The sequence below is a fragment of the Bemisia tabaci genome, chromosome 8, assembly GCF_918797505.1.
Source record: "Bemisia tabaci chromosome 8, PGI_BMITA_v3".
NCBI lineage: Eukaryota > Metazoa > Arthropoda > Insecta > Hemiptera > Aleyrodidae > Bemisia > Bemisia tabaci.
The window spans coordinates 15,924,263-15,952,035 of record NC_092800.1 but is presented as its reverse complement, the minus strand read 5'-3'; the positions used below and the strand labels follow the sequence as shown (position 1 = coordinate 15,952,035).

The following is a 27,773-nucleotide window of genomic DNA, read 5'->3' as shown; positions in this document are numbered from 1 at the left end:
CTTCTTTTGATCGGACAATTTCCCCCAAGGAACAATTTCAAAATAACTTTTTCCACGGCTTCATGCCTTTCAGCACGAAACGAGACACCTCATATTCAGTATCGTAGTGCTGTAAACTGCAATGGCACTTCAATTCGGTGGCTTGTATGTATCAACTTTTTCCTCACTAAAGTTGCTTTGTACAGTTCTTGCCCAAGTGCAATTCAAACGGGATATCGTTTGCACCTGAACAACGTAGAACAGGTTTTACCTAGATACCCTTTGTAAATAATGCATTTTTCATTTAGCACATCGTACTCAGGTGAAAGAATTGAAATGACTTCTGCATTGTAGAAATAGTTTCTAATATGTGCACAATAATTTGAACCTTGGAGGACTGTCCAATCTCTGTGGCTCTTCTCTCTTGATTGAGTTGAGGAGCTGTGTATCTGTATATAATGTTGAAAAATCTTTTTAGAAGCTCAAAGGTCAGAATTCTAAGTACTGATGAATTAGCGCGTTGTATCCCTTGTTTTCCTCAAAAATTGTACAGAGATAGTGGTACATATTCTGAAAAGTTTTGAATTAATCTCCGAACAAAAATATTGAAGGGTAGAAGTAATGCTAATATTTTTAAAACATGAAATGATTTAAAATTGAATAACGTAGTGCATTTTTCCCCATCAATTCAGCATTTTTTGGATCAAAACAAGCAGGAAGAAATTACTCACACTTTCCATGAACTTGAGTTTGGAGCCATTTTGAGTGAAAACTCCTCAAATTTTACCTTTTGCAAATACTGTAGACTTACTTGAACAAGTGTAATGGTTGGCTGGTTTAAATTATCATAAGTTCAAATTATCCGGAGGTCATCGCTGTTGAGCTCATTTTGACGCTATTCATTCATAAAGCATGAAGAATAGGATACAAGAAAGAGAAATGTTATTTGAACCTGTACTCTATGTAAAGATTTTTATAGGGGAGAGAGAGAAAGAGAGAGTAATGGTTCTGCCATGTCTACTGGAAGAAAGTGGAGAAAGAAAGCTTTCCTAATGGTAAGTTTGGATAATCCAAGTTCAAACTATCCAAGGTTTACTGTACCTAAACGCACTTAGAATCTTTCTGTATAAATTTTTTCTATTCACATCATTCTCTTCAGTCTTTCTCCCATTTCCATCATTCTTTGAAATTGAGGCAGCATTCTCTTTATCAGTTATCAGGGTACACATCATTAATTTTTTGATTAACATAGTTCAATGCTGATAAGCTCAGCAATAGAAGTCAACCAATCACAGATTTTATGATTGTTGAACCATTTGTAAGGTCGAGGAGTTCGTGCCGTGTTTGCACACTGTAGTGTGTATTTTTTCACCTGTCATTCTCGAGGATTCCATATAATGGCGTCTCAGTTTTAAGTCCCTTTCATTCTTTTTTATTGTGATGTACTCCGCGTACCTCAATATAGTGTCTGTCCCTTAATTACTCTGCATTTGTCCAGTGTCTCCTCCATCAATTTCATTCATTCAATGCACTTTTAAGCTGGTTCCTATCCTTAATGTGCCAATATGCCTATTATGAGATGAGAAGGGAAACCTGTTTCATCTCAGTCATGTAACAATGAGCTGTGAATCTATTGTTGATTTATATGGAGGCTTTACATTCTGCCTCCCACTTTATCTTAAATCCGTGAATTCTGTGTGAGTTGGTTTCTTTCTGCATTGATCCGCTTGCACCTACTGATATTAGCATGGATTTAATTTAAATTAAAGAATGCCTACAGTGAAGGGTTGGAATGTTTCCCAACTTTTCTGTAAATATTGTAACTTATTCTGTGACATTTTGAAGAGGTTACATTATTGCTCTGCAAGGAAATTAACATCTTACTTGAGAACAGTCTTCATATAGGCCCTGTTTTGTACATACCTCCATGCCCTCCAGGGCCCAGAGAGAGTTATAGACAATAACTCGTCACAGCTAGCAGAAATATGAATTGTAATGTAGCGCTTTTATTCATTCCCAATTCACTGACTCATCGAAGACTCAGCCCTTAAGTTAGCGACCCTAAATGCAGATGAGGAAAACTGGTTTGAAAAAAAAATAGAAAATCTGCAAATGTTTTATTAGATAAATTTGAATAGCAATTTCATCTCTTATACTGGGAAAAATATCAGTTTCAAATATCTTATGACGGAACCTTTAGATGAGAATATAGAGATATGCATGAGGGGTAGGTACAAAAACTCGATACCTATGCGATAAGGATGATCACGTTTGGATTTGTGCTATGACAGCACCCATTGTTATTTGATACAGGACAGCAAATTATTTCCTGCTTCCAGAAAGTTTTTTCTTTCTCTTTTCTTCTTATTTTTTTCTTGCTTTTGCTACAAATTCTCTTCCTTATCTTAGTGCAAGTAGCGCGAGTGTGATGATGGCTGGACATGTTCTTTGAAACTTCCGGGCTTCAGGGATCTTTCAGGGCATTTTTGAGAAATCTTAATATTCAAGGTGTTTCTCAAGAGGCAAAGAATAAAAGACGTTTCAAGGAATAGCCTTAGGATTTCAGTTAGTTCGCGTCAATAGCGGGTACTGATCGTTCATTTGAAATTCGCGGGGATTAGTCGCGGTCGCGCGCGCATCAGCCATCAAAAGTTGCCAACGTTGATAAGAGATTTTGAGGTTAGGTTTTTATCAGAAGAAGCGGGAAATCGTGATAAGTGGTGTAAACAATAGATTTACTTGGGGAAAAGAAATAATTCTCCCTTTTTAAATACCAGCTCCTCTTCGTATGCATTCCAGTTGAATTAGTGCACCCAAAATTTCAATTCTCTTGCTAAGCTTATTTCCCCCCGGAAGTTCCACGTTTTCGTGAAATAGTGAAGTGACTGCTCAGTTCCTCTTGTCATGCCATTGAACCGAAATGTTTGTGCGCGACTTTATCAATGACTTTTATCGACTGATAAAGAAAGAGAGGGTTTTATTGATAGTTAATTATGATATCGACGGACTATGTGCAGCCAAAATACTTCAAGGACTGTTCAGATGCGATAACATTATCTACACCTTGTGTCCGGTACAAACGGTGGAAGATCTGCAGAGGTGCTACGAGCAGCACTGCAATGAAATCAAGTATATTATTTTTGTGAACTGTGGTGGCACCATAGATCTGGTTGAACTGCTGGACCCTCAAGATGAAGTTGTTTTCTTCGTTGTGGACAGTCACCGGCCAACGGATGTTTACAACGTTTATAGTACCGCCCACGTCCGTTTGTTGACGGAACCTGATGAGGATGAGAACATTCCAGATTTTGAAGCTATATTTTCAGATGACGAAGAGAGCGAAGGTTCTAATAGTGAGTCTGATGACTCGGAAAGTGAGGCGGCTATCAACAAGAGAATGCGAATGGATGAAGAGGCACTCCTGAAGCGAAGAGAGAAGAAGATCTGGCAAGAAAACCGCAAATCAATCATGTTTGACTATTCAAAGCATTCGTACTACTCCCAACCCAGTGCTCTAGTTATGTATGATCTGGCGTGGAAATTGAATAAAGACTGTGTGGACATGCTTTGGTGGGCAGTAGTTGGAATTGCTGAACAGTACATTCTGAATAAAATGGAATATAACAAATATTTGGATTTAACTACCACAACCATGTACTCGCACGTAAGCCGCATTTGCAATAGATTACATGTCAATAATGATGATGATACACATTCCCTCAACTCTGCCAATACATTCGACACATCCTCCGGTAATACAATTCTCAAAATAACCTCTGATGATGATCTCAATCTAGCCCTGTTTCGCCATTGGACCATTGAGTCCAGCATACGCTACTCCAGATACACTGCTGTGAACTTGAAGCTTTGGACCATTAAAGGTGAAAAGAGGCTGAATAAAATGCTAGCAGAAATGGGAATGCCTCTTGTCGAAAGTAAGCAGAAATTTAGCACAATGGATTTAAGTCTTCGAAACGAGTTCATGACCATGATGAACAAAGTGTCAGTGAGAGATAACCTTCCTCATTTAGTGATTCCTTCATTTTATCTTAGCTATGGTTACACATCTCGTTACGCTGCCTCTGATTACGTCTATTCCTTGCTAGCACTACTGAGTCGACCAAGCAGAGAAAAATCTTTCACTGATTGTTTTTTAGAAGCCTTTGATGCTCTCGCCAGAGTGAAACGAGACTTGCTAGAAAGTGGAATCAGCAGAGCCAAAAAGCTGATGATCGCTTTGTTTCGTCAAGTTCAAAACGCAATAGAGATGAAGCAAATCAAAGCTACTGGTCCATTTTACTGCCTGATTTTGAACGAAGGAACTGCGGATTCTCAATATTTTTCGCACCCCCACCTTCTCCCTGTTTTGGCGTATTACGTTCTAGAGTCTTATGTGGCTGTGTCACATGCGCGCAAAGCAGCTACTATGCCTTTGATTGTATCTTTGCCCCATGATGTAGAACGATCAACTTGCCTCATTACAGGAGTTCCTCCGATTCTAGAGGACTCGGGCAAGAGTTTCTTTGGGAAAGCTTTCGAGCAGGCTGCGGAAAAGTGTAATGTGCAATTAACGTCTGTTTATTTCGATTCCTCTGTGATAGAATTGAAAATGGAAGAAAGGACTACCTTTTTAGAAGCACTTACCTCGTTGTTGATATAGAATTGTTTTATAATTATTCCTTTTCATTTTTTAATCACGGCCATACTGCCTAAGGACTGATGAAAAATGATTTTCTAACAGAAAGCAATTTTACCCTCCAATTCAATGAAAAGTTTTTTCTGTGTTTGTATAAAAAGGCCGATCAACTTTTGGCATTTCTCTTTTTTTGTGTTTTAGCTTTTCAACAAATTTTTAAAAGATCGACTTTTTAATTTATTAGAAATTCAAGAAATTATCGATGTCTTACATTTTTGTGATCCTAGCCAACTCTGTCATAGGTACCTTCTTTCTTCGAACCGTACTCGCTGTTTTCCAAAGTATTTGATTTATCATTTTTAGTCAATAAAACTAAGGATTTAAATGCATAGAGAACTGTACTATTTTTATTTTTCCACCTTGAAATTCATATGAACATAGACTATTTTCATATTCAAAAATTTGATTATGTCCACCATCAAAGGACCTCTTGCATAATAAATCACACTCATAGCTTGTCCAGTCTTGCAGCATTACTATTCAGCTGTCAAAAATAACTTCATTTTGCAATTTCCTTTTTTACTGAAGACAAACACTACACACTCTTTTATTTGTTAACTCTGTTGTTTAACTTGTTATTTAACTTTGAATTCATTTTTGCTGCACGTGAATGATAGATCAGGCATCGTCCTGACTGAAATAGAAATTTAACTCTGCCTTTTGAAACATTACATGATATCAAAACTCCTCAACATGAAGAGAAAATCTTAATCACCATCAGCATAACTCTCAGTGGCCAAAGTTCGAAACCAGTCCGCTAGCAACGTTGCAGACTTATTATCATACTTCATTTTTTCTTTAGACACCCATTAAACTTAATTTCTTGAAAACCTCCTTGAATTTTCTTCTCTTTTTGCAAAGTATGTTTCTGTATAAATCTCAAGCCTTAAAATTGGCCTCTCTTTTCGAAAAAATATGATAAGAGCTGAAATTTTGAAACTCTGCAATGGAGGTACGTGATTTTACACTTGGGCCATAGATATGGCTGACAACTAAATGCTTGTATAATTTTGATGAATTAGCTTCTCTAAAGAAAAACTTAACCTCTTGAAGGGTTCTATGAGTTTAAATTCGGTAAAACTTATATTCATAGTCCTAATACAAAGGTAGTCCAGGTATTCTTGAAACAAAGTTACTTTAGGAGAAAGTAAGCCCTACCTTGCATAGAACACCTTTAATTTCTCAGAGGTTGTTTTGAGTAATTGCTTCTACTGCATTAAAGGAAGAAATCATCATTTATAGGAAGTAGGTGTTATGTTTCGTCATCCTTATGCAGTTGTCGGAAGAGATAGTTTTCTTTCATTTGTGGTGGTTGAGGGGAAAATGATTTAAATGCCCACAAACTTGAAATTGAGATATTATTGATATCCTTGCTGAGAGGAGTATTTTAAAAACATTGTTACAAAGTGAAACACTCACTTCAAACTAAACTGGAGTTATGACATTTTGAAATTTTCACCTAAAGAAACATAATTTTAAAAATTTAAACTGTCGTATATGCAAAAATCAAAATTGTTACATTATTAATCATCTTCACGCCCGCTATTGGCAGAAAGAACCTGAACCCTAGAAATTTATTCTTCTGAAAACTGGCAGAGATTATTTCCTGTCAAAAACTCAAATCTGAACATCTTTATCCTTTCAACAAAAATCTTTATCCTGAAATATTTTCCTTGATGGGATGAATTCCTCTTTGCTGTGGGAGCTTATGTACGTTGTACATGTACATATCCATACTCTGATGAAAATATCATAGATGCCTCTGAGTCAAAAACTGAATCTGACCCTTTTCAATTTATTTTGCTTCCTGAAATAATCTGATAAGTTATGAGTGGTTTTCTCCAAATGAAGCTGGAATAATATTGAAGAATGCAGAAATCTATCTGTTGCAGTCAATCTAGTCAAACTGAATTCTGCAGAAAGAAACCGATCATATTACCAGGACAGCATCACGTGAAGGAGAACCAACTTTTTTTGCTTTTATAGGTGCTGTCTTATATAGGCCGAAAAATCGGTTCCATTTTTTTCTGTATTATCATCTAAATTAAAACGGGTCAAGATGTTCAAAGTTCAATTGTTTTAGAAGACTTAGTGCAAAAAATTAACTTTGATATAGTGCGGCGGGCAAGTACCAAAAATTCTTCTCTAGTTTTAACTTTTTGGCAAGAGAAAATTACATCCTACCTTGAAGAAGAAAATACACTGCGCTCAGGTCAGAGCCGCTCATAACTCAGTTTGTGTATGGTTGGTAACTATCTGCTGAGCTCAGTCCAAAAGATCACTGTACAGGGTAATTTTGGTATAACAAGGCATGTTTCTCCATCTAAAGTTGATGCAAGACACACATATTTAAAATTTAGGACATGGTAACTTAGGCACAGCGAATATTACTAAATACTATGCAAAAAGTGACCAACATTCTTTGCTCGCCAAGTTCGGAAGTTGAAATAAATAATTTGTGTGAGCAGATGATAACTCTTGCTCCTGTCAGAATTAATGGGGTTTTTTTATATTTTTTTAAAATATTTTCCCCATCTGATCTTTCTTTGTTTTCCTTTCGATCGATTATTTATTTACAGTCTCATAACTTTTGCATGAACTTTGTTACGAGTGTGTTTTTTTTTATTTTGGTTTGCCATTAACAGGAGTTTGTTGCAGTACATAGATGAAGAGCTTATTCAGAGGTATGATCTGATTTTATTGCTTTCTAAACTATACAAACCTTTTGCTTTTTTTCTTCGAAATGGTGCCCAACTCTCCTGCAAAAATTCAGAATTTAAAAAAATGCCTCGTACTCTTGACTTCACTTCCCTTTTTTAATACTCGCTCAATGTGAGACTCAATTGTGATGAAAACAGATACATCAAAACTATCTTTATAATTTTGTCTGTTGTTCTCAAAGTGAAAATAAAATCCAAGGTACTTACTTATGCTTGGGCAATTAATGGGTAATGCTTTCACTGTGTCAATATTGATCGAGTCATTCCAAGTCAATCAAATTTCTTTTAACTGACAATGTATCTCTTTCTGTCCAAAAAATCTTTTAAGTAATGATCAGGGCAATGTCAAAGGAGAAGGAGTGAAATCAATGATGCTGATTTTTTACAGACTCAAATGGCAATGACTATTAAATGTTCTATTGAAACACTCTTCAATTCTGAGAATTGAGTGCTCTTCAAATTTTTGGAGTTGGTAATTCTTGTTTAACCTTTACGCAAAAGTGGGAAGTTGCATTTTTTTTAATGTATATATTACAATAAGTCTATGTAAAATTAGTCCATGATTTTTTAGTTCTATATTTTGTAATTTAAGCGCAATGTCATCACATTATAAATAATGCTGACTGTCTCTTTGGTTCAACAGAGTTTTGAGATCAATTTTATTTCAAATTTTTGATAAATTTTTACAATAAAATTGTACCAAAAGATGTCTTACTTCCTAAATTTCAAGAGTTCTCTAAAGAAATTTCCAACAGATTTAAAAAGTCATCGCCATTAACCTTACAAAAGATCTTTGTCCAAAATGATCTCCCAATGAATATTTCCATGTGTAGCATGAAAAACGGTCCTCACAAATTAGTGACCCTGCCGTTACAGAGTCACTTGAAGTAGTATGTCTTGTCCTTGATACTCGCACCAACATATCAATTTTTTAGTGGCAGTTAGTCGTGCAATTTTTTTTCGCTGAGTAGAAAATTTGTCGTTTTAATTTTAATTCTACAATAAACAGCATCTGTGATTTTTTGCAGTTGCTTGTCGAGTTGCATGGCGCGCATTGTGATGTGTCAGTTTTGGAGCCTCTTTTGCTTTTATTTTGAGGCATAAGAATTGAATAGAGTTTAAAAGGAACGCACTAAATCACATTTTGAGATACAATGAGTTGGGAGTAATTTGAATCTAACCAGCTGTAAACTTTCCCCCGTCAAAAATTCAATGTCAAAAAAAAAATATTTTGAATGTGAATATAGTTGATAAACTTTGTCCTTAACATTGAGTCTTATGGAGGAATAAAACTGCGAACCTCTTTTCTGGGTTCAACTTTGGTGCGTCTCTGTTAAACTTGGAGAAAAGTTTATTTTTGTCACTGTAGTCGAGCTGGTTTTATGATGATCACAATGTTTTTTATGCATAGTTTGTGAAAAATTTGTATGTATGATTTTCGATTTTATCAATGTGGTAACTGAAATGGTTGTTCTGTGGTCAGGGGTCACACTTTGCTCGCTCATGATGGAATTTACTCCTCTCAGTAAGTATTATTTTCTCTTAAAAAAAAAAAAATAAAGAAAGAAGAAATGAAGTCCCTACGTCAAGCTTGTAGAGACCTGTTGCATTTTTTGGTGCGTCAATGGGAAACTCTTGATGCGATATTAAATTTTGATGACAGATGAAATATTGGGCAAAATTTTCAAGTGATTCTATTCATTAATTGGTATCCAAAGAATTTGAAAAATTAAGAAGTTGGGCAACAAAATGCCTGAGCTTAAATGGCGCTTGTAATACTTTTGTCGGAATATGTATAGATAACAGATACAGATAGCAGTAAATAATAACTTACTGCTATTTTATAAAACTCGAAGTATAATAATCGAAACTTGATTCTGTGTAAAGTGCAGGCGGCCCATCAGACTTTGATGAAAGTGCTAATTACCTACTGCAAGAGACAAAGCACCAATTAGTCTCAGTAGGGGGATAGATCATCAAACTTAGAATAACTGAAACTATTCAGGCCTCGCAATTTTTTCTCACATCACTCTCAATCAGTAATCCCACTCTAAAATTTAAAATTCATTGGGCGTAAATTTAAATAAGGCACTTGTTGCAGCGGGTATCTATTTTGCTTATTAATATTCAAGTCAGTTAAACTAAACACCAGTAACTTTATGAGAATATCTACTAACGTAGATGCATAAGTTTAACTTAGCAATGACCCTCAAGAAGCTATTTGTAAAAAAACCTAAGAATCTGTTAATTTACAATTCCTGGAAACCCTTTTTGGCTATTTCTGAGTGAAATTCACATAAAAGTCCTTAAATAGACTACTTTTTTTAAGAGCCTCGGCATTTTTTTCGCATTTTTAGTGTTGAAAAACTAGAAAAATTACAGTTTATATTTTAAGAGTTTTTTTTACATTCTTTTATTTAAATTTTACTTAAAAAAGATCCAGAAAGGGTTTCTCCAAACGATTCATTTAACAGTATTTTTTAGAGCTGTCTCTTTAAAATTTACAAGTTTTTTTAAAGTTTCTTTTAACAGTCGTTGCTATCAGGATATTCAAAATAATTTTTTTCACAACACCAATCACAAATTTTGCAGGATATACCATATTATCTCCCGCCAAGTAGCATTTATCTTGAACCACAACTTTTTGTTTTAAACACTAACATTTTGCATGCAAAATACTAATCCTTCTTCTTGCTCGCGTTTTTTTTCCTGCTTGGTTTTAGCTGTCCGGTTCTTGAGCTCTAATGAGTTTTTTTTTTTTTTTTTTTTTTTTTTTTTTTTTTTAAAAAAATCATGTAAAGCGCCCTGTTGTAAAAATACTCCACATTTATTTGAATGCGCATGGATCAAATAGTGTGCTATTTTCGTCGCAGTTAGATTTGGTTGTGTACGTACCCACTAAAAAACTGATTTACTGAAATAATTTGGGTGCCCAAAAAAGTCCATCTGCATTTCTTCATGAAAATAATAATTTACATTAGTTTTTTCATCAAATAGGAATGCAGATAAGATCTTTTGCCCAAATCCTCTGAATTATAGACTGTTAAGTCATAGAATTGCATTAAACAAATGATAAATTAATTTTCATTTTCCAAGTACCAAGTAGAGGGTCCTCTTGTTTGAAAAAATCTGCAGCTGTTGCCATCGACAGTCGCATATAATACAGAAAGTAAAAAATCACATTCCAAGCCATGAGGTTGCCAAAGAGGTTTTCTCCTGTCCCCCAATAACGCAACTTGGGTGAAATTCAGTCGCAATTCACTAGCTCTAAGCTATGAAAACAATGCATAAATGAATCACATCAAGTACTCATGTATGCTCTATATATATATATTAATAAGCAAACAGACGCAATACCAGGCATTGAAAAATCAAATATCTATTTAAAAATATGTTTTTAAAATTATTCCAGTCGTCAAGTTGTCGCATGGCCTTGTATTGTTGTAACTCGCTTTATGTATCTTCAATAAAAATTCTGTATCTGAAGAAACTGATTTTTTCACCAAGGGGCTAGTTTTGCGTCAACCTGGTGCAAAATTTATTTCTTCAAAACATTTAATTTAATAGTAGTTTTCTCTTCCATCAACAAACAACTGTGATTTATCGTAAATCTTTTAGAAGACTTACTGAGACTAATGAGAAATGATGAGAATGGTTTTTTTCAAGAATATCATAGGAATAAGAATACTAAAAATCAACTCAAAGGCATTTTAATGATAAAAATAAACTTTGCTTTCAATAAAATGATAAAAGAATTCCAATTTGCGTTCTTAAAAGTTTAAAATGCTTTTGAAAGTTCATTTCTTTCGTTTATCCTTGACATTCCTATACTTCGATGGTGGAACTGCAGAAATGTGTTCCTGGTTCACGACATTACATCCTTTTTTCCATGGAAAACTATTCGACATCATCTCTCAAAAACCTTGGTGATTTTCCTTCTCATTGTGAGGAATGTCCTGTGGTTTCAAGCTATGATGTTGGCTGAATTTACTGTTTTAAAAATGAAATAGGAGCAAAGATTTTTAAACACTGCAGTCGAGAAAAGTGTTTTTGCAGTTTCACCGTCGATTTGTGATTTTCCAAAAGATCTGCTGCTTTGGTCATTATCTTTTACATTTTTTAACGCTGTCGTACAGAAGCTTTCAACAATGTCTTTTCGCGACCATTGTACTTTAAATTGAAAGTTTTTTCCTTGCATTAATTTTGATAGTTTCTTATCAAGCATTGTGTTAGTTATGTTACACCCATTAAGCTACATTTTGTTTCAATTAATTTTCCATTCACTCTGCAAAAAGTCAACAATTTGTATGATTGTCTAATTTATTCATGATGTAACTCAGAGTTATCATCCAGTCCAAAGTTTTGGATTGGTCTTGTTGTGGAAGGAAAAAAATCCAACTGTGTAAATTGAAATTTTAATGTGATGTCCTTTTTTTATATTTTGCAGAGCAACACTACCAATGGGAGAATCTTCAACCTCTAGTCACTCCAACGATAAGCAAAAGAAACATAGTAATAATAAAAATAGTTTCGGAAATATGATAGGTAAGTTTCTCATTCATCAAATTATCTCCTCATTCAGACGCTGTTGTGTGTGTTTTTGCATCGGAATTTTGGCTAGTAGTGGAAGTAGTTTATGCAAGTGTTTGGTGTAATTACTTAATGCTTTCCACTGTAGCTTATAAAGGAACTCAGGATTATGAGCAAAAATTTCGAGAGTCAATTCTTGTGTTAAGATCAGCAGCCTGATTGTTGAAATTTTTTGTTTGTCGGGACGACATAGGTTAAAAGGCGAAGCGTGATTGGTCGGCTATGTATTATCGCTACTTTGTCGTGCCTTTGTCAGGTGGAATGATCGACATACTGTCGGAAACTTAAGAGGTCCTGTTAGCTTGTCGAGAGGTCAACCCAACATAGGCACGACAAAGCAGCGATAAGACATAGCCGACCAATCACGCTTCGCCTTTTAACCTATGTCATCTATGTCGTCCCGACAACCGAGCAATTTCAACAATCAGGCTGCAGACTTTTTTATTGTGAATCATCACGCTGCCCCTCTGTTGTAAGGACCTATCTTTGCTGCCATATGAGCCTCAGAAAGTTAAGAGGCCTACAGAGAACAGGGCTCATGAGAAAATTAATTATGAGGGAAGAGGGAGGATCTAAAAATGAGGAACAGTGTCTATCGTAGTTTATGGATGGCCCCAAAGCATTAAATATTGATGTTTTTATCAAATCGCCCTGTATTTTAATTATGATGAATTTCGCAGACTTGAAATTAATACATAAGTTCTTTCACAAAAATTTCAGCATAAAAATATAACAACAGGGTGAAATCTTTTCATCAGGAGGGAATTATTCTTTTTCTTCCATCAGATTATTTCAAGTCAAGAGTGGAAAGTGTTCAAGTCCCGCCTCTTGCACCCTGATCATTGGCTATTTTCGCGGCCCCTGCTCAGTTTTTTCCTTGCTTTCTCTGGTTGTATTCAAGGCTTCAGATCTAAATAGTGAATGCATATTAGTCGCAGTAGTGTACTGCAATCCCAGGCAAAGAAAACTCAATATTCTGCACAATAATGCACTGGCGAACTCGAATGCTCTAGATAATAATATAAGTTGAAAAAGAGCTTTATAAGTATTTTACTCACAAATTTCCACAATTTTGCAAAAAAAAAACCCGAAAACTTCATTGCAATTCTCGTTTTTCTGTAAAAAATTAATTTGAATTTGATTCTAAGGTGATTTACAAAAAATAATTCCTCTCTCCACTTTTGGACTTATGGAACGTAGAGTTTCGTGTGAAATTTTGTTAAAAGAGCATATCAATGACTAAAGTGCGAAAACACGTATCTCTGTTGGCAACGTTTCAGACTTCTTAAATACTCAATTTTTGCTCCAGATACATCGTAATAAAGATACATAGTTTCGCACTTTGGCTATCAGTATCTTGCGCTGCTTGAATTCCTATCCTGTGGAGAGGTTCATTTCCTACACATCCATGCAATAAAATTAATTGCTGAATAGGATCTCACTGTATTTTTCTGCGCAAAAATGCATTTAATTTTGTTGCCTTCTTTTGCCGTATTCTATGACGTTAATCGTTAGTGGAATCTTTCCGTTTAGAAGCACGTTTTGAAATCGTCCATTAATGTGTTCCTGCAAACTCACTTTCTTTTTTAGCTTCCCTTTATTTTGTGCTTTCACTTATGTTTCATCTTCAGTTAAAATTAAGCATTATTGAGAAAACAGGATTTACTTGATTGGCTTTTTGGAAGCAGTGTGCAACTACATGAAATCCAATTCGATGGCCAAAGTGCGAAACCACATTTCTTTACTACGGCATTTCAGAATTTTCGCTCCTATTTGATTTTTTCGAAGAGCCAACTTCAGCCATAATGATAAAACTGATGATTTTCAAGCCAACTTCATGACTTAAAATTCATACAGAATATTCTGCTACTGGAGGAAAAAAATCACGAAACTTCGGAAATTTCATTGACTAGTTTTTCAAAGAAGAAATAAAATATTTCAGGAAGGCTGCTATATCGCAAATGGAGTTATGTAGTTTCACATTTTAGCCAACCATTTGTGACTAAAGAGTTCTATTTGTGTTTCTTATGAAATGGCGCTTGTAGATTCCTGTTGGTTTAGTGACGTTCAATTGAGCATTCACTGATGTATCCAGGTGTGAGCTGAACTGAGCTGAATAGTTTGCAAGCTTGTACACAAATTTTATCATGTTGCAGTTAAAAAAGACCATGAAATGAAGGGTAAATGTCCGTAGACTTGAGCACCCCATCTTTCAGGAATCACCTTTCCTGGAATCTTCAAATTCATGTCAGGGAGGATATTACTTCAGCTTTTGAATGGTTATTTTAATTTTTAAAATCAAGCACTGATCGTGAGTTGCCTGTTACTTAAGTCTGGAATCCTTTGTGCTTGGTCGCTACGGTAGACCAGATTACAACAATGGGCACTCATGGCAGTGGCATTCATGTGTGCTTAAGGCTTACGTCTTGTTATCAATTCAGGTAAAGATGGATCTCCGCGGAGGCATAGTTCTGTGGATGAAATCCTAACTTTGACAGGGACCTTAACAATGAATGGACAGCGCCAACGATCTTTCAGCGACAGTAGTTCTAAAGATAAAGATAGTGCAACTAATGGTATGTTTCAATGTTGGTTTCTTGTAATTTTTTTTCTCTCTGAGCAATGTCTCCAAAGAGCCTCCTGAAAAAGGGTCTTTTCGCCTCCCTGCAGGGAACCTGGGAATTTCATCAGTGTGTTGCTAATATGAAACCTCATTATGGAATAAGCCCCCGATAAAAGTTTCAGTTCGATTTCAAAGCTGGTTTTGTGCTACAGTTTTGCAAAGTTTGCATTGCTCAAGATGAAAGAGCGTATATTTTTGTGTTTAAAATGTAAACCTGGCACTGCTGTATTGCTCTTTTCTTTACAAGATTTCATTTTAATTTGGTTTAAATGAATTTCCCAAACTCCTGAGAAAAGGTACATCTTTTTGGGAGGCTCCTCTAAGCAATCCTCTATGTATATATATACTCTCTATTTCGCTCTCCGCTTTTCTGGCTTTAGATAAATAAAAATGTTGGAGTAAACTGTATAGATGTAAATTTAGTAGGATGGCTTTACAAGCCAAATCTATTCCACTGCAAGCAGTAATGAAATATCCTGAAACCTCAAAAAATCCCGTTAGTAAAAGAATCTGTCATTTTATCATCCCATTTTATGTCTTCACTCATCAGTGTTAAAACTGCGTCATATTATTTTCCATAATTATTTTACTCACGTAAGTAAGCATATCATAATATTCATTTGCTTATTTCCTTAACGTGTTGTTTGCTCTTAAAATAATCAATGTTTGTGACTAGTTAAAATTAATATTATATTGACAAGTATTTGTGCATATTTTTTGCCTGCTCTGTTCATTCATGTTTTAAGTTTTTAAGTTCTTAATTTGCTGTTAGTCTTAAAACTTAAACAGATTAGAGTGTTGTGTTATAAATACTAGATTAGTCTGTTTTGAATAGACAGTTGAAAATAACAAAACAAACAACGCAATTAATGCTCAACTTATGGTTGATTTTGGAAATCCTCAATGATTTTATTGTGTTCTATGTGAAATGCTGAAGAGAGAACATATCTAATTGTGCTTCAATGCTTACCTTTTTCAGTTGTTCATTCAAACTTCCCTATCATAATGTATTTATATGAAGCCGCTTTTATAGAGCTCTGAGGCGCTCTGCGACACCTAGCCGCCAAAGTCCCCTATCCTCCCAAAGCCCTTTAAGGAGTTGGCCCATCATAATGAAGCGGAAATTTAATTGGGTCATATTGGGCACCAAACAAACTTTAGTGTTCTTAATTAAATGATTTTCTAAAAAAATATATATATATATATATTTTCTAATATGACATATTTTTTATATCAAATAAGTTTCTGTTATTCTAAATTTCTATCATTTCTATTGTTGATGCTTGCATTGTTACAGGAGAAGACACTCCAGATCCAGATCTCTTGTCAGACACTCCACCAGTTCCACCAAGGAGACGAGATCGTGAACGGAAAAAGCTCAGTCCACCGCGAGCAATTAGCAACGGACTTCCACCAACACCAAAGGTTCTTATGGGAGCATGCTTCTCTAAAGTAAGTCATATCTTTGCTCCTTCAAAAATTGCCTATATGATAGATCAGTATCCCAGTTATGAATGAAAGTATTACGTCATAACAATCTTACATTTCCATTTCCTCATTTTTCTACTGAGATGTGGCACTGCCGCTGTGTCTTTGGGAAACAAAGGATGATAATTTCGATTTATATCTTGGCTGATTTTGGTGTCAGCCAGAATTTTTATTGCACCAGCTAGAGGTATGATTGAATCAGCTACATCTCTGGCTGTCTCAACCATTCCTGGTTCACTCACACTCCTTGCTATCGCAAAATCAGCCAGGAATATACTTGAAATTATCAACCTTTTCCCCCCATCTATCATGCTGAAGTTGGTGTTTTGAAATGGTTGATGCAGCATCCATCTTATCATCCCCGCTTTTGCGCAGCATGAAAAGGGGGGCCCTCCCCCCTCGACTATCTACATTTCTACTGGTTCTTCTGTGTTGAAATGCAGAGAAATTCACAGCTTAGATCTGCTTTTTTCGAAATTGGTACCTAGGAGGTTTGATATTAAGAAATTCTTCAGTACGTTGTAATGAACATCATATCAAATATGAGAAAATTTAGTCAACAACAAAACTTTTGGTCCTCAGTGCAGGATTCATTTTTAAATTCTGTTTTGGTCCTCATTGTCTCCTTTGCAAAATATTGGAAGGTTTTTAAGGAACTCATTCCCTATTCAATTCTTTATCAAAGGGAATTCAATTTGACAGAAACTTGTTTTAAATGGTTAAATTATGGTACTATAAGTTGTTGGCGCTACGACATAAATCACATTATAAAGCTATGTCCTCTAGAAAGAAAGAAAATTTACAAATCAAAAATTTAAGTGGCCAAAGATAAGAGAAACCTCTTTAAATATTCAAACATTGGAAAAGAGTGAATCCCAGAGGCTTTCTGAAGAAAGTGTTTTGTTGGAAAAGATTGTCCGAAATTTTAAAACTATGAATGATGCTTTCTTCTCAGGTATTCAATGGATGCCCATTGCGAATAAACTGCACTGCAAGTTGGATTCATCCGGACACTCGTGATCAGCATATCCTCATCGGGGCTGAGGAAGGCATTTATAACCTGAACTTGAATCAGCTTCATGAAACGGCCATTGATCAGCTGTATAACAGAAGAACCGTGTGGTTATATGTTATAAAAAATGTCTTAATGTCTTTATCAGGTAGGAATTCTCAGTCAAAGCACGAGAATCACATAAATTATTGAAGATTGCCTTAAAATTTGTTTCGTAGCACAAGTTTCAGTTGACGTATTCAACCAGTGAAAGTTAGGAAGTTAATTTTGCAATAAGTGTTTTCGCATCAAAATTTTAAGTGGAATGTGTTTGATTCATTGAACATTTTTAATTTCAATTTTTAAATGAGAAACGAGTATTTTTTATGTATGTCAATTCAAGCTTTCCGTACGCCTAAAACTAAAGTCTACTCGTGGCGAATTAAGGACCTAAACTTTTACCTACCACTGATAGTATACTTGCTGCAGGTCAGCAGGTTTTTAAAGATCTTCGTTTTTCTTTACAAGAGGCTAAGAGAAAATATCTAGTTTAAAAAAGCGTAGTTTCAAGGAAAAGCTATTTGAAATTCTAGTCCGACATGTTCAAGACACGAAATGCTTCTCACAACTTTATGATCCGGACACTGAAGCTAGTTTTTTGCCGAAATTTCATGATCTTATTTTTAGCATTAACCTGACAAAAATCACTTCCCTAAATAGTTTACTTTCGTTTACTAAGGTCTCTTTTCCCTCAAACAGTCACATATGTACATCAATTTTCTCATTGGTTTCTTCGCGTTTATTATGTATTCGTAAATTTAAATATTTATTCGATCATAATTTATTTTTTGCAGGAAAAACTCCCTCCTTATACAGGCATGATCTCTTAGCTCTTCACAGTAAACAAAGCCATAGATTTTCACTTCACATGAATAAAATCCCAGAGCGATTAGTGCCACGCAAATTTGCTCTAACTACAAAAGTACCCGAAACCAAAGGTTGCACGAAATGCTGTGTTGGCCGGAACCCTTACAACGGTTACAAATATCTTTGTGGAGCCGTGCCCTCTGGAATTTTCCTCATGCAGTGGTATGACCCACTAAATAAATTCATGCTTCTAAAGGTAAGCTGTTTTGATCTACATTTTTCTTGTAATTACTGTTGGACTTAATCTAAAAAAAATCAAGGACAATCCTCACAAAAGTTTTTTTGGTGCTATCACTGATACTACAAAGCTAACTTATCTGAGGCCTATGAAAAATTTCCCCTGAGAATGCGTAACACAAAAATTCTGTCTTTAGAAGAATATCAACCTTGCTATTAGATTTTTCTTCCCAGTTTTTGCGTTCTCCCTCATGGTGGGACCTAGACCTGGGACCATGCAAAGAGCACCGATCTTGAGTCGTAGTTTTATGATGATGTTAAAATTTTACATGGAGAAAAATTTTCTGTCAGATTAAAAGAAATTCCAATGAGTAAATCTCTGATGAGAGTTCTCATTGACTCAACGGGAAATCTTCTTACTTCAAACGGTATTTCTGTTATTTAAAAAGATGTCCTGTCACTTTAAAGAGATTTCTGATTGACTCAACAAGAATTCTTGCTCAGGAATTACTAACTGGAAAATTTTTCTCAGTCTGCCTATTATAATAGTCGCCCTAATCCTCCAATCAACATCGTAGGGAATACTTCGCTTTTATATTTATTTAAGTTTCTTTCATGAAAACTTATTTAGCTTTTTTTAACTTTAAACTTTAATTTATTTCAGTTTCTTTCTTGATTGAACTTTCAATTTGCCCTGAGCAAGTCTACCTGATGCAATTTTTTTTAGTCTCTCAAATACTTTTCAAGAAGCATTGAAACATTTGCTTTATTTTATTTCCATAATTTTTCTCTTGTAGCACTTTGAATGTAGCCTACCAAACGTTTTATCAGTCTTCGAAATGATCATCACTCCTGAGCTGGAATACCCGATGGTATGCATTGGGGTACGGCAAACTTATGAGACTGATCGGTTGAAACTGGAGTTAGTCAATATGAACACTGGAGCGAGCTGGTTCCACAGCAGTGAACTGGAGGAAATGGACGGCACTGGTAATTGATTTATCTATTAACAACTTAAGTTATCGGCAATCGTTTTATTTCTATCTGTTCCTATTTCCAAAGGGGGCAGAAGAGTGATAAAAATGCATTTTCTCTCCTGATATTGGCCAAAAAATGCACTCAGCCGCTTGTAGCTTTTTCTTTGGAATACTAGAGAACGTTTTCCATAGAAAACTCATCACCCATCTTCACAATTAATAACAATACATTAATCGGATGATGATCATTTAAATTTATAGCGATCTTTAGACTCTTACATCTCGTGTAATTTTGAAGTGGAGAATAAAATATTTCTGGACAATTACCCTCTTTTACATTAGTTTTGACTGATATTTTGATTTACAAAGTGCGAAACTCTATTTGCGACATCATAGACTTCCTGTCATGCTGAATTTCTTGAAAACTGCCTTGATTTTCCTACTCTGTTAGCAAAAAATTCTTTCAAAATGTTTAACTCCACAGTTGGCTTGTTTTCCTTTTGAAAAATAAAATAGGAACAGGAATTTTGAAGCACTGCAATGGAAATACATAGTTTTGCACTTTAGCCATGTCTAGAAAGAGTATGTTCTTTAGTGTTGAAAATTCTAAAGTTTTAAAGTTTAATATAGAATATTCATCCTGACTGTGCTGAAGCTTTTGAAAGATTCTACGAAACGCTTACCTTTTGTTTTTGAGCGTATTAATTATGTCAAACCATCACTACCAAGTAACTTTAAAGAGATTTGTGACAGCGTGAGATTCAAAATGTAAAATTTTATGAAGTCGTTAGTTGACTCTTGGTTTTGAAGATGTTTCATGATCACTCTAAATGTTCTGTTTCAGCTACTGTGATTCCTAGGAGAGAAAACATGAAAATTGTAAATGTAACTCAACTTGAAAAAGATGCCATTTTAGTTTGTTATGATAGTAAGTATCCGAACCTGTTACTTCTCAGCCTATAAACTAATTAATAAGTTAATTAACCAATCACAAAAAAACACAGTAAACAAAACGCACTCCAGGAAAAGATTATTGCAAAAAATAAAAGACAATAATTTATTTTGAAAAACCAGGACGTTCCTGCTGAAAACAAAATTCCTCATCAACCTGTTTTTCATTCAATTTTTGTCTTTATTATTTTGAATTCTGTTTTTTGTAGTCTTTCCTCGGGTTAGGCTGTTGTTTTTTCCTGTAAATGTGACCATCCTCATAATAAAGATCCCTCATAAATTCCAAATCAAGATATTGGTACCATCTTTTGTAGAAGCACCGTTGACCCTGGCAACAATCTGCACCATAATTTTTAACGGTGTAAAACTAGGAAATAGGTGCAGGGTATCTACAGGCGCTAGTGGTATTTTTTATAACATTAAAAAAACAGCCGAAAATGTTAAACCAATCTGAATGTATGACGATCTGAAGTTTGCAGTTTTTAATGAGTCCTCGTATTCTACGTAAAATTTTGACAAAGGAACAGTTATGGTGGTACTAAATTTGTTGTTTCCCAGACAGAAGAGCCTAGCTTAATTCCAGGGTTGGAAAATTGACTGAAACAAGTTATTTTTTACATGAATGTACCTGCGCAATTTTCGTTGAAAACTTTTCTGATTTTTGCATGAGATCAGAAGAAAAATCAGTGTAGCTTTCAGTTAGAGATTCCTAAGATTCTTTTGGTAAAAAGAAACACTTTGCCCGGGAAAATTTGGCAACATTGAATTGTTGTTGCGTTTTTTCACGAGAGGACGACAAACTTCGCACCCTGTCTACTGACCCATTCTGACAAAGAGTTAAGAATTCTTTGCAGAGCACAGATTCTTGGGAAAAACCTCCTTCACCTGTGGCAAAATTTAATGAAATTGATCAGATTTAGAAACGCGCGCGCTCGTTGTGCTTTGTAGACTTAGACTTAGAAAACAAAAACGAAAAACATTGGAGGAACTTGTCTCCAATGATGATAATATGTTATTTATGAAACAGGGAAATTCACTGTTCATTATTAAGATACTTTTTGCATTGCTACCTTTGTGCACCTTGTTTCAATAATAAACAAACAACAATTAATTAAGAAATATATTAATTCTGTTGACCTTTATAAGAGATCATGTTCTTTTTTTCTTTTCTTTCCAGATAAAGTAAGAATTGTAACCCCAGAGGGAAGACTGAGAGTAAATCGGAAACAAGTCTCTGAATTACAGTTCGATTTTCCAATTGAATCAGTCAGTGAGTACTACCTGCAATATTCTGAAGACCACTCTTCTTTCTCTTAAACCTTAAAATAAACCTCTCTTTTTACTGTACCTCTGAAAATTGATGATATTCTGAGGTTTCCCTCCCATCATAATTCAGGCTCTCAGAGCGGGTAGAAAGTTTGAAAATCTCTCAAGAAATATTTTCGGAGTTAGATCTGAAATCTGAATTTTAGAACTTTAATAGAATCTTCTAAATAAATCAGGAATTTCCTGAAATCAGCAGGCAGCACTGCTGTGCCAAAGAAGGACACTGTATGAACATTCAAGAGTCACCAAATTTCCCTGGATAAAACGTCTACTTTTGAGGAGAGTTATGCATATTTTTCCTCGAAATTCTCAAATATTTTGGATTGAATTGAAAAAAAAAAAAATCGTTTTAAAAATTTGCATTCAGCAGTGCAATGAGGACATGCCTGTTTTTGCGACTGTTCTTATCTGACGCAACCAATAAAAAACAACCAACTACAACCAGCTTGACTGTAAGCATGTTAAGGACTAAAGTGATGTGAGAAAAACATGACAATAATTTTACAATATTGTTGAAAAAAGCTTTTGCTGAAAACTTTTCAAAATATAGGAGGTGATTTTTTACGAGTCAATTTTTTTTGTTTCTCTCTCCAGTGAGGTTACCTGACAGTATATTAGCGTTTCACAAAAACGGTGTCCAAGGTCGCAGTCTCAAAAACGGTGAGGTTACCCAAGAAATTACGGACGAGAGTAAAATCTACAGACTACTTGGCTCAGACAAGTGAGTATTCTGGTGCAATAAAAATAGCTTTTGTACAGTATATGGGCAAAAAGCCAAACTTTCAGGTGGCCTAATTTTCTCTAATTTTTTTATTTTTTTAACAGAGAACTAAACTACTGAACACCTCTAAACTTTCTATAAATTTACTCTAGGTTCTAGAGAATAACCTCACAAAATTGTAAGTTTTAGTGTCGCTTAGTTTTCTGTTACAAAAATAAAGCAGAGAAAAATCGATGCCCGATCTATATTAGTTAGACTGATTCCAGTAAGATTCGCCTTTATAATTGGACGTATTTCTGTCAAACGGAACTATATGCATGAAGGCATGATCTCTGAGACCCATAAGAATATGTGCATAACAGGGCCCACATCATAATGCACATAGTTCTGTTTGGCAGAACTACGTCCAATTATTTCCTATCAGCTGAGAAACTTAAAGGCAATGATTAAAATTCAGGTGGACAAATTTTAAAGAATAAGTTGTGCAGATACGTTGTGTGGATCACTTTATCTGCACTCCCAGTGCGGTGCCTAGGAATGTGTCTTTAGATATTTGGACGGTAAAACTTTCAAGCCATGTATCTCATTTGCAGCGTTTTAAAATCTCTGTTCCCATGCCATTTTTCAAAGGAGAAAAATAATCATCAATCCATGGAGTTTTCACTGAATTTTTTTCTCCCAGAAAAGAAGAATCATGTCAGTTTTTAAGACTTGCTATTGAATAGTTCTGTGTATAAAATATGAAGCATGACAAGAAGTCTGCAACGTCGCAAACCGAGATTTAAGGTTCGAGAGTGTCGCTGTCGATTTACTACGTTTTGCCCCTACGTACTGAACCTATTTATTCTTCATTTTTTCTAGCCTGTTGTGGCCTGCCCTACATTTTAAAATCATGTGAACAACTGCAGATTCTTCAGGGGTTTATCTAAGTTCCGATTCTGTTGTTTTAAATTCACTATGCTCTCAGAAACCCAGTTGTAAATTATCATATCAAATCATTACAACTAACTTTCTTATGCCCATTTTTTATATTTTTCTGATGGATAAATGTTGTTTCTCTTTTCACAGAGTTGTCGTTTTAGAATCACATACAGTTGTCAAAATTGGTGGAACGCTAACAAACGAAGAAGGTGTTGATTTGCACATATTAGCAGGTCATGAAGCCAGCTATTGAAAACGTGTTGTGATCAACCCCTGTGATACTTCAATATTTTTTAAATAATAACATAAACTCTAGGCGATGGAAATACCGAGGAAGGGCCTCTCCATTCTTATAACTCTCAGACGAGCATTTTCTGATAGCACATGCTTCGCCATACGATATAAATCATGACAATTCCAGAAATATTATTTTTCCTGGTCATTTCAAGTATATTGTGGAGTAGGGAAATCCACCTTGCTGGCTAACATTCCAAATTGACAACAATTTTTCGCTGAGCTTTCAGCAGCATTTATTTTTGTCAGGCATTTTATGCGGTTGTGATTTTTATAGTGTTCAGCTCAGAAGTTAGCTGTAGTTTTATCATCCGCTTTATGATGCTTAAAAGATCGGCACAATTTATAGAAAAAGGGAGGGAGGCGCATCAGATAGATGTCTGTTCTATACCTCAGGTCAAGAAAATGATGTTTGTTTTTTACAAAGCGTAAATTTTTTTTGCAGCTCTTTTTTTCTCCCAATGTGAGACCAAATTATGCTTGAAAAAATGTGGTGGCATTTAAAAGCTCGGTTTAACTTTCAGAATCTGAGACAAATAATCATTTTTGCTCTCTCCGTTTTTGCAAGTATCGCAGGGGTTAGACTTTTCTATTTCTCTCAATTAATTTTTATCAATTTCTCATAAGTCTTAGAAATGAATTGGCTCTTTAGTCTGCATCTATTATTATGAATGTATTCATAAATTTTTATTTATTTTTGTCCAAACTGGAACTTGTATCCAAGAAGTTAGTCTAAAATGATAGCTTGAGTCTTGGATACGTTTCAAGGAGGTCTGAAAGATTATGGACTCATTGTAACTATGTAACTGGTCAAAGTAACTTTTCTTTAGAGTAAGAATTAGTTAAATCAAGCAATTTATCAAGCTTTGAAATGTCTCAAAGCAATATTCCGATGCAATATCAAAGCTGCGTAGTCGAATAACTTATTCCTTCCCCATGTATTTTAGGAGTTCTCATTTTTAAGTGATAATCTTCCAATATTTCTCATCTGAATTCCTGTTTTTTAGCACTTTGAAGAGTAATAATGACTTTCAAGTAGTGTTGATCTGAGCTCCTCTTGAGGGGTGTCACAATAATTTTTGACAAGTTGACATTCTAGTAGTATTCTCCTTAGAGATTGGATCAATTTTTTATTTTTTGTTTTTATTTTATTCGTGTTTAATTCCTTGTTGGAGCCCAGACTGTTACTCTCTTTTTTACAACTTCATATCTCACCAGAAATTTTAAAAATGTCCTTCAATTTGTATGTGTTTTAGCGTAACCTTTGATAGTAAATCAGTCCAATGTGGCTGTTGCCCAAGTTTTCTAAACATAATTTCTTACAGAATTAGTGAAATGAGGAAATGAATTATTTTTATTTTTCATGATTCGCTAAGAATCTGACTTTGTTTCTTCCAGAAAATATTGCACCTTTAGAATTTATGGGAAACATGGCATCATAGTTCTGAGCTCATGAAAAATGATTCATTTCCCATCTCAACCTAAAGTTATCTTTTTTAATTGAGAAAAATTTCTAGAGCATTTTAAGTTTCAAAATTAAAAAAAATTTCAGAAATTCTGAAGATTTTGTGGAAATTTTAGGACTATGCAGCAGTTTCATTTTGCCAGTTCGAATTACCATGTTAAGAATGAAAATAGATTCGGAAATCCTTAGAATTAGCCTGAAAAGAGATCAGAATGATCCGTGACTTAACGCAGCCAAATTAAACTAAGATATTAATGACTGAAACGCAGTTGAAATCTGCTTCGGAATCTAGTCACAATGACGAGAACCTGTTTTTCAACTCTTTGTAATATTGCTTTGACAGCATTGTCTGTTTTTTAACTTACTTCAGAGGGCACCCTCAAAATCTTTCTTCCATTAAGGGAAGCCCTCATGGTTTATATTGTGATTAATAAAACTTAAATAAACCTTATGAGTTATCCTTAAGTTGAAGATAATCTGCAGAAAAATCACTCATACTACTCTATGACTGTAAATTGATATCTTAAGTCACCCTTCTTTTGGCTGACAAACAGTAAACGAAAAATGGCTGGAGATAACCCTGAACCTAAGACAATGCACAGCTTTGTCGTAATTTTTATCCTCTACGTTGTTTGAGTTCGATGTGTAAACGAGAATTTAGATGATTTTGCAATAAAAATCACTTGTTACCTTGCAGCTACGCTACTCTCTTCTACTTAGAATCAGAAACAAGAAGAGTTTAGCTTTATTTTTAATCCAATTTCTGTTATTTTGCGCTCGCATATCGAAAGAGCACAATTTGTCAGGGGTGCTTGTTGTGTCTTGCTTCTCAGCACTTACTAACAGGAATCTTTCTTGAGTTCTTCAAGTTTCTGTAATAATGAAAATTAAGGTCTTCTCTTTGATCGTCTTCTTCTTCAATTGTTTAAGAGGTATGCTCAGATTTTTTTTTTTCTCTACGTTGCGGCTGTATCGCAGCTATGGATGTCTTGGTCTTTTTGGTACCTAATTATGAAGTCAGAAAGTTTCCTCTAATTTTCGGTCAATTAGACGCATTCATGCCATCCAGGATGACTGTAAATAGACGTCTTCAGCATAAATGCATCCAAATTTTGCTTTTTTAGGGTTCTATATACTTGGAAACTTGTTAGGATCCTACTTAATTTTGAAAAGTTAATTAGAAAAGTCTGACTCTCCCTCTCCCCCATCCTCCGTAATAATATCTGACTTACGAGTTGATTTTTGAACATTTTCTCAGTTTACTGTTTTCCCCTTGAATTTTTTAAAAGATTGTTAAAATTTAAGTTCAACTATCTATCCAATTGGCCCACCAATTGGGAGGAAAGGTTAAGGTGATGTCAAATTGAATTTCCGTTCAACTTTTCATCCAATTGTTGTGATCTTGTGTCAGTATCACGTGATCCAACTTTCATCGAACGAAAGCATCTTTGTATTGAAATACAAAGATGCAAGATTCATTAATTTGTCTGACTCCAAAAGTCAGCCAATTTTGTATTCATAGAAACAACAAGCCCCTCTGATCACTGTTTATTACTTTTATTTTATACTTATTATGCTCACCGCTATGAATCACACGGAAAAGAAGTGATTTTGTGCGTTATCGAAACCAAAAATCAAAAATTTTATTTCTTTTCTAAAAAGTCTGTTTTCTAAGTCTGTCTCTCTTTGATAGTTAGTCATCGTGCATGGATCACATAATGGTTGTATGCAGTCAAAACTTTTGCATAGCTTATCGAATTATTTTGTATCGCTTCATTATTTTATTTCATTGAATTGAAAAAATATTTTTGAAATAAAAAAAATCAAATAAATCAAAGAACTTCATGTTTTTTTTAATCATTCATACCCATCTAAGCCAACCTCTAAAGTAAGTTTCATCTGTGAGAGAGCAAATTTGGCATTTTGAAAGTTAGATCCCAAAATTCCAGGGTTTTGTAAGCTTTTGCTCCAAAATCAATTCTGCTGTGCTTAGAAAAAGCACTGTAGAAATATTCGAATCTTGCCGGATTTCCCTCGATAAAAAATTCATTTTGAAAGGAAGTTACCTATGCATATATTTTCTTGGAATTTTCAGATATTTTAGATTCAATTGCGAACAAAATTGTCAGAAAAATTCAGAGAAAAATATTCACACTTTTCCCAATTAACTTGTATGAACTGAAGGAAATTTGGCAACGCCTGAAGGTTCATACGGCGTTTTTCCTTAGCATGACAGAACGATGGCCAGTTGTTTTGTGGAGACACAGAAAATTTTATTCGACAAGTTCTTCGCTCGTACTCCCACCTGCTCTATTAAAATTCCCCGAGCAAAAAAAGTGAAGTTGAACTTGATCGAAATTATTTCAAATTCCAATTTTTGTTTTATCCTTACCCTAAATAGAGCCTTTGTCGATATAGGTAGGATAGGCCCTTCACACCCTCAATATAGATCGAGGATGCTTAAAAGTTGGAGTGAAGAATTTTGGGGTATATAATTGAGACTTGAGCTTTAAAGATCAAATGTAAAGCTCTGTCCAATCACTTTCGACCTGCTTTGCAAAGTCTGGTATGAGAGCCTCCCGTCGAATGCTGCTCGTGTCTGTATAAAATTTTCTTCCGGTACCGGGAATCGAACCCGAGCCTCCTGGGTGAGAGCCAGGTATCCTAGCCACTAGACCATACCGGATGTACGAATAGTCGCCGAAAATGCAGCATATAACGGAGTGCCTCTCCCTGTTGCGACAGTAGCGCTACTAACGGCGCTACAACGCAACTTTTTTCATTAAGAGGGAAATTTGAATTACCACTGTTTCGCCGATAATCCGCGGCAGAGCACAGGGGAGAATTTCATGAGCCGCCCTGCGCCGTCCGCAGCGCTCATGGCGCACGACTCGCCTTTCATTATTACACTTCATCTGGCGTTGAGA

At 35.1% G+C, this 27,773-nt stretch overlaps 2 protein-coding genes and 1 non-coding gene across 9 annotated transcripts in view; 2 read left to right on the top strand and 1 right to left on the bottom strand.

Moving 5' to 3' along the window:
- hppy (MAP4K3-like protein hppy) overlaps positions 1–26,686 on the top strand; it is a 42,851-nt gene extending 16,165 nt beyond the window's left edge. Inside the window, exons 12-23 of one of the 7 annotated variants that reach the window (XM_019062190.2) lie at positions 7,321–7,359; positions 8,879–8,920; positions 11,843–11,940; positions 14,427–14,561; positions 15,906–16,060; positions 17,052–17,256; positions 17,942–18,210; positions 18,989–19,181; positions 20,013–20,096; positions 21,297–21,389; positions 22,040–22,166; positions 23,235–26,686. In XM_019062190.2, the coding sequence (XP_018917735.1) occupies positions 7,321–7,359; positions 8,879–8,920; positions 11,843–11,940; positions 14,427–14,561; positions 15,906–16,060; positions 17,052–17,256; positions 17,942–18,210; positions 18,989–19,181; positions 20,013–20,096; positions 21,297–21,389; positions 22,040–22,166; positions 23,235–23,340 (1,546 nt within the window). In that variant the 3' untranslated portion in view covers positions 23,341–26,686. The remainder of the gene's footprint in view (positions 1–7,320; positions 7,360–8,878; positions 8,921–11,842; positions 11,941–14,426; positions 14,562–15,905; positions 16,061–17,051; positions 17,257–17,941; positions 18,211–18,988; positions 19,182–20,012; positions 20,097–21,296; positions 21,390–22,039; positions 22,167–23,234) is intronic. The other 6 variants (XM_019062191.2, XM_019062192.2, XM_019062194.2 and 3 more) reach the window with 6 other exon arrangements.
- On the top strand, positions 1,718–5,011 carry Cdc45 (cell division cycle protein 45). Its single transcript, XM_019062200.2, has one exon. It carries the CDS (start codon positions 2,900–2,902, stop codon positions 4,637–4,639), a length of 1,740 nt encoding a protein of 579 aa, XP_018917745.1. The 5' UTR covers positions 1,718–2,899; the 3' UTR covers positions 4,640–5,011.
- Positions 26,687–27,460: 774 nt separating the features above from the next.
- Positions 27,461–27,532, bottom strand: TRNAE-CUC (transfer RNA glutamic acid (anticodon CUC)). The gene has a single exon. It is a non-coding gene; the product is annotated as a tRNA-Glu (tRNA).
- Positions 27,533–27,773: the final 241 nt, after the last annotated feature.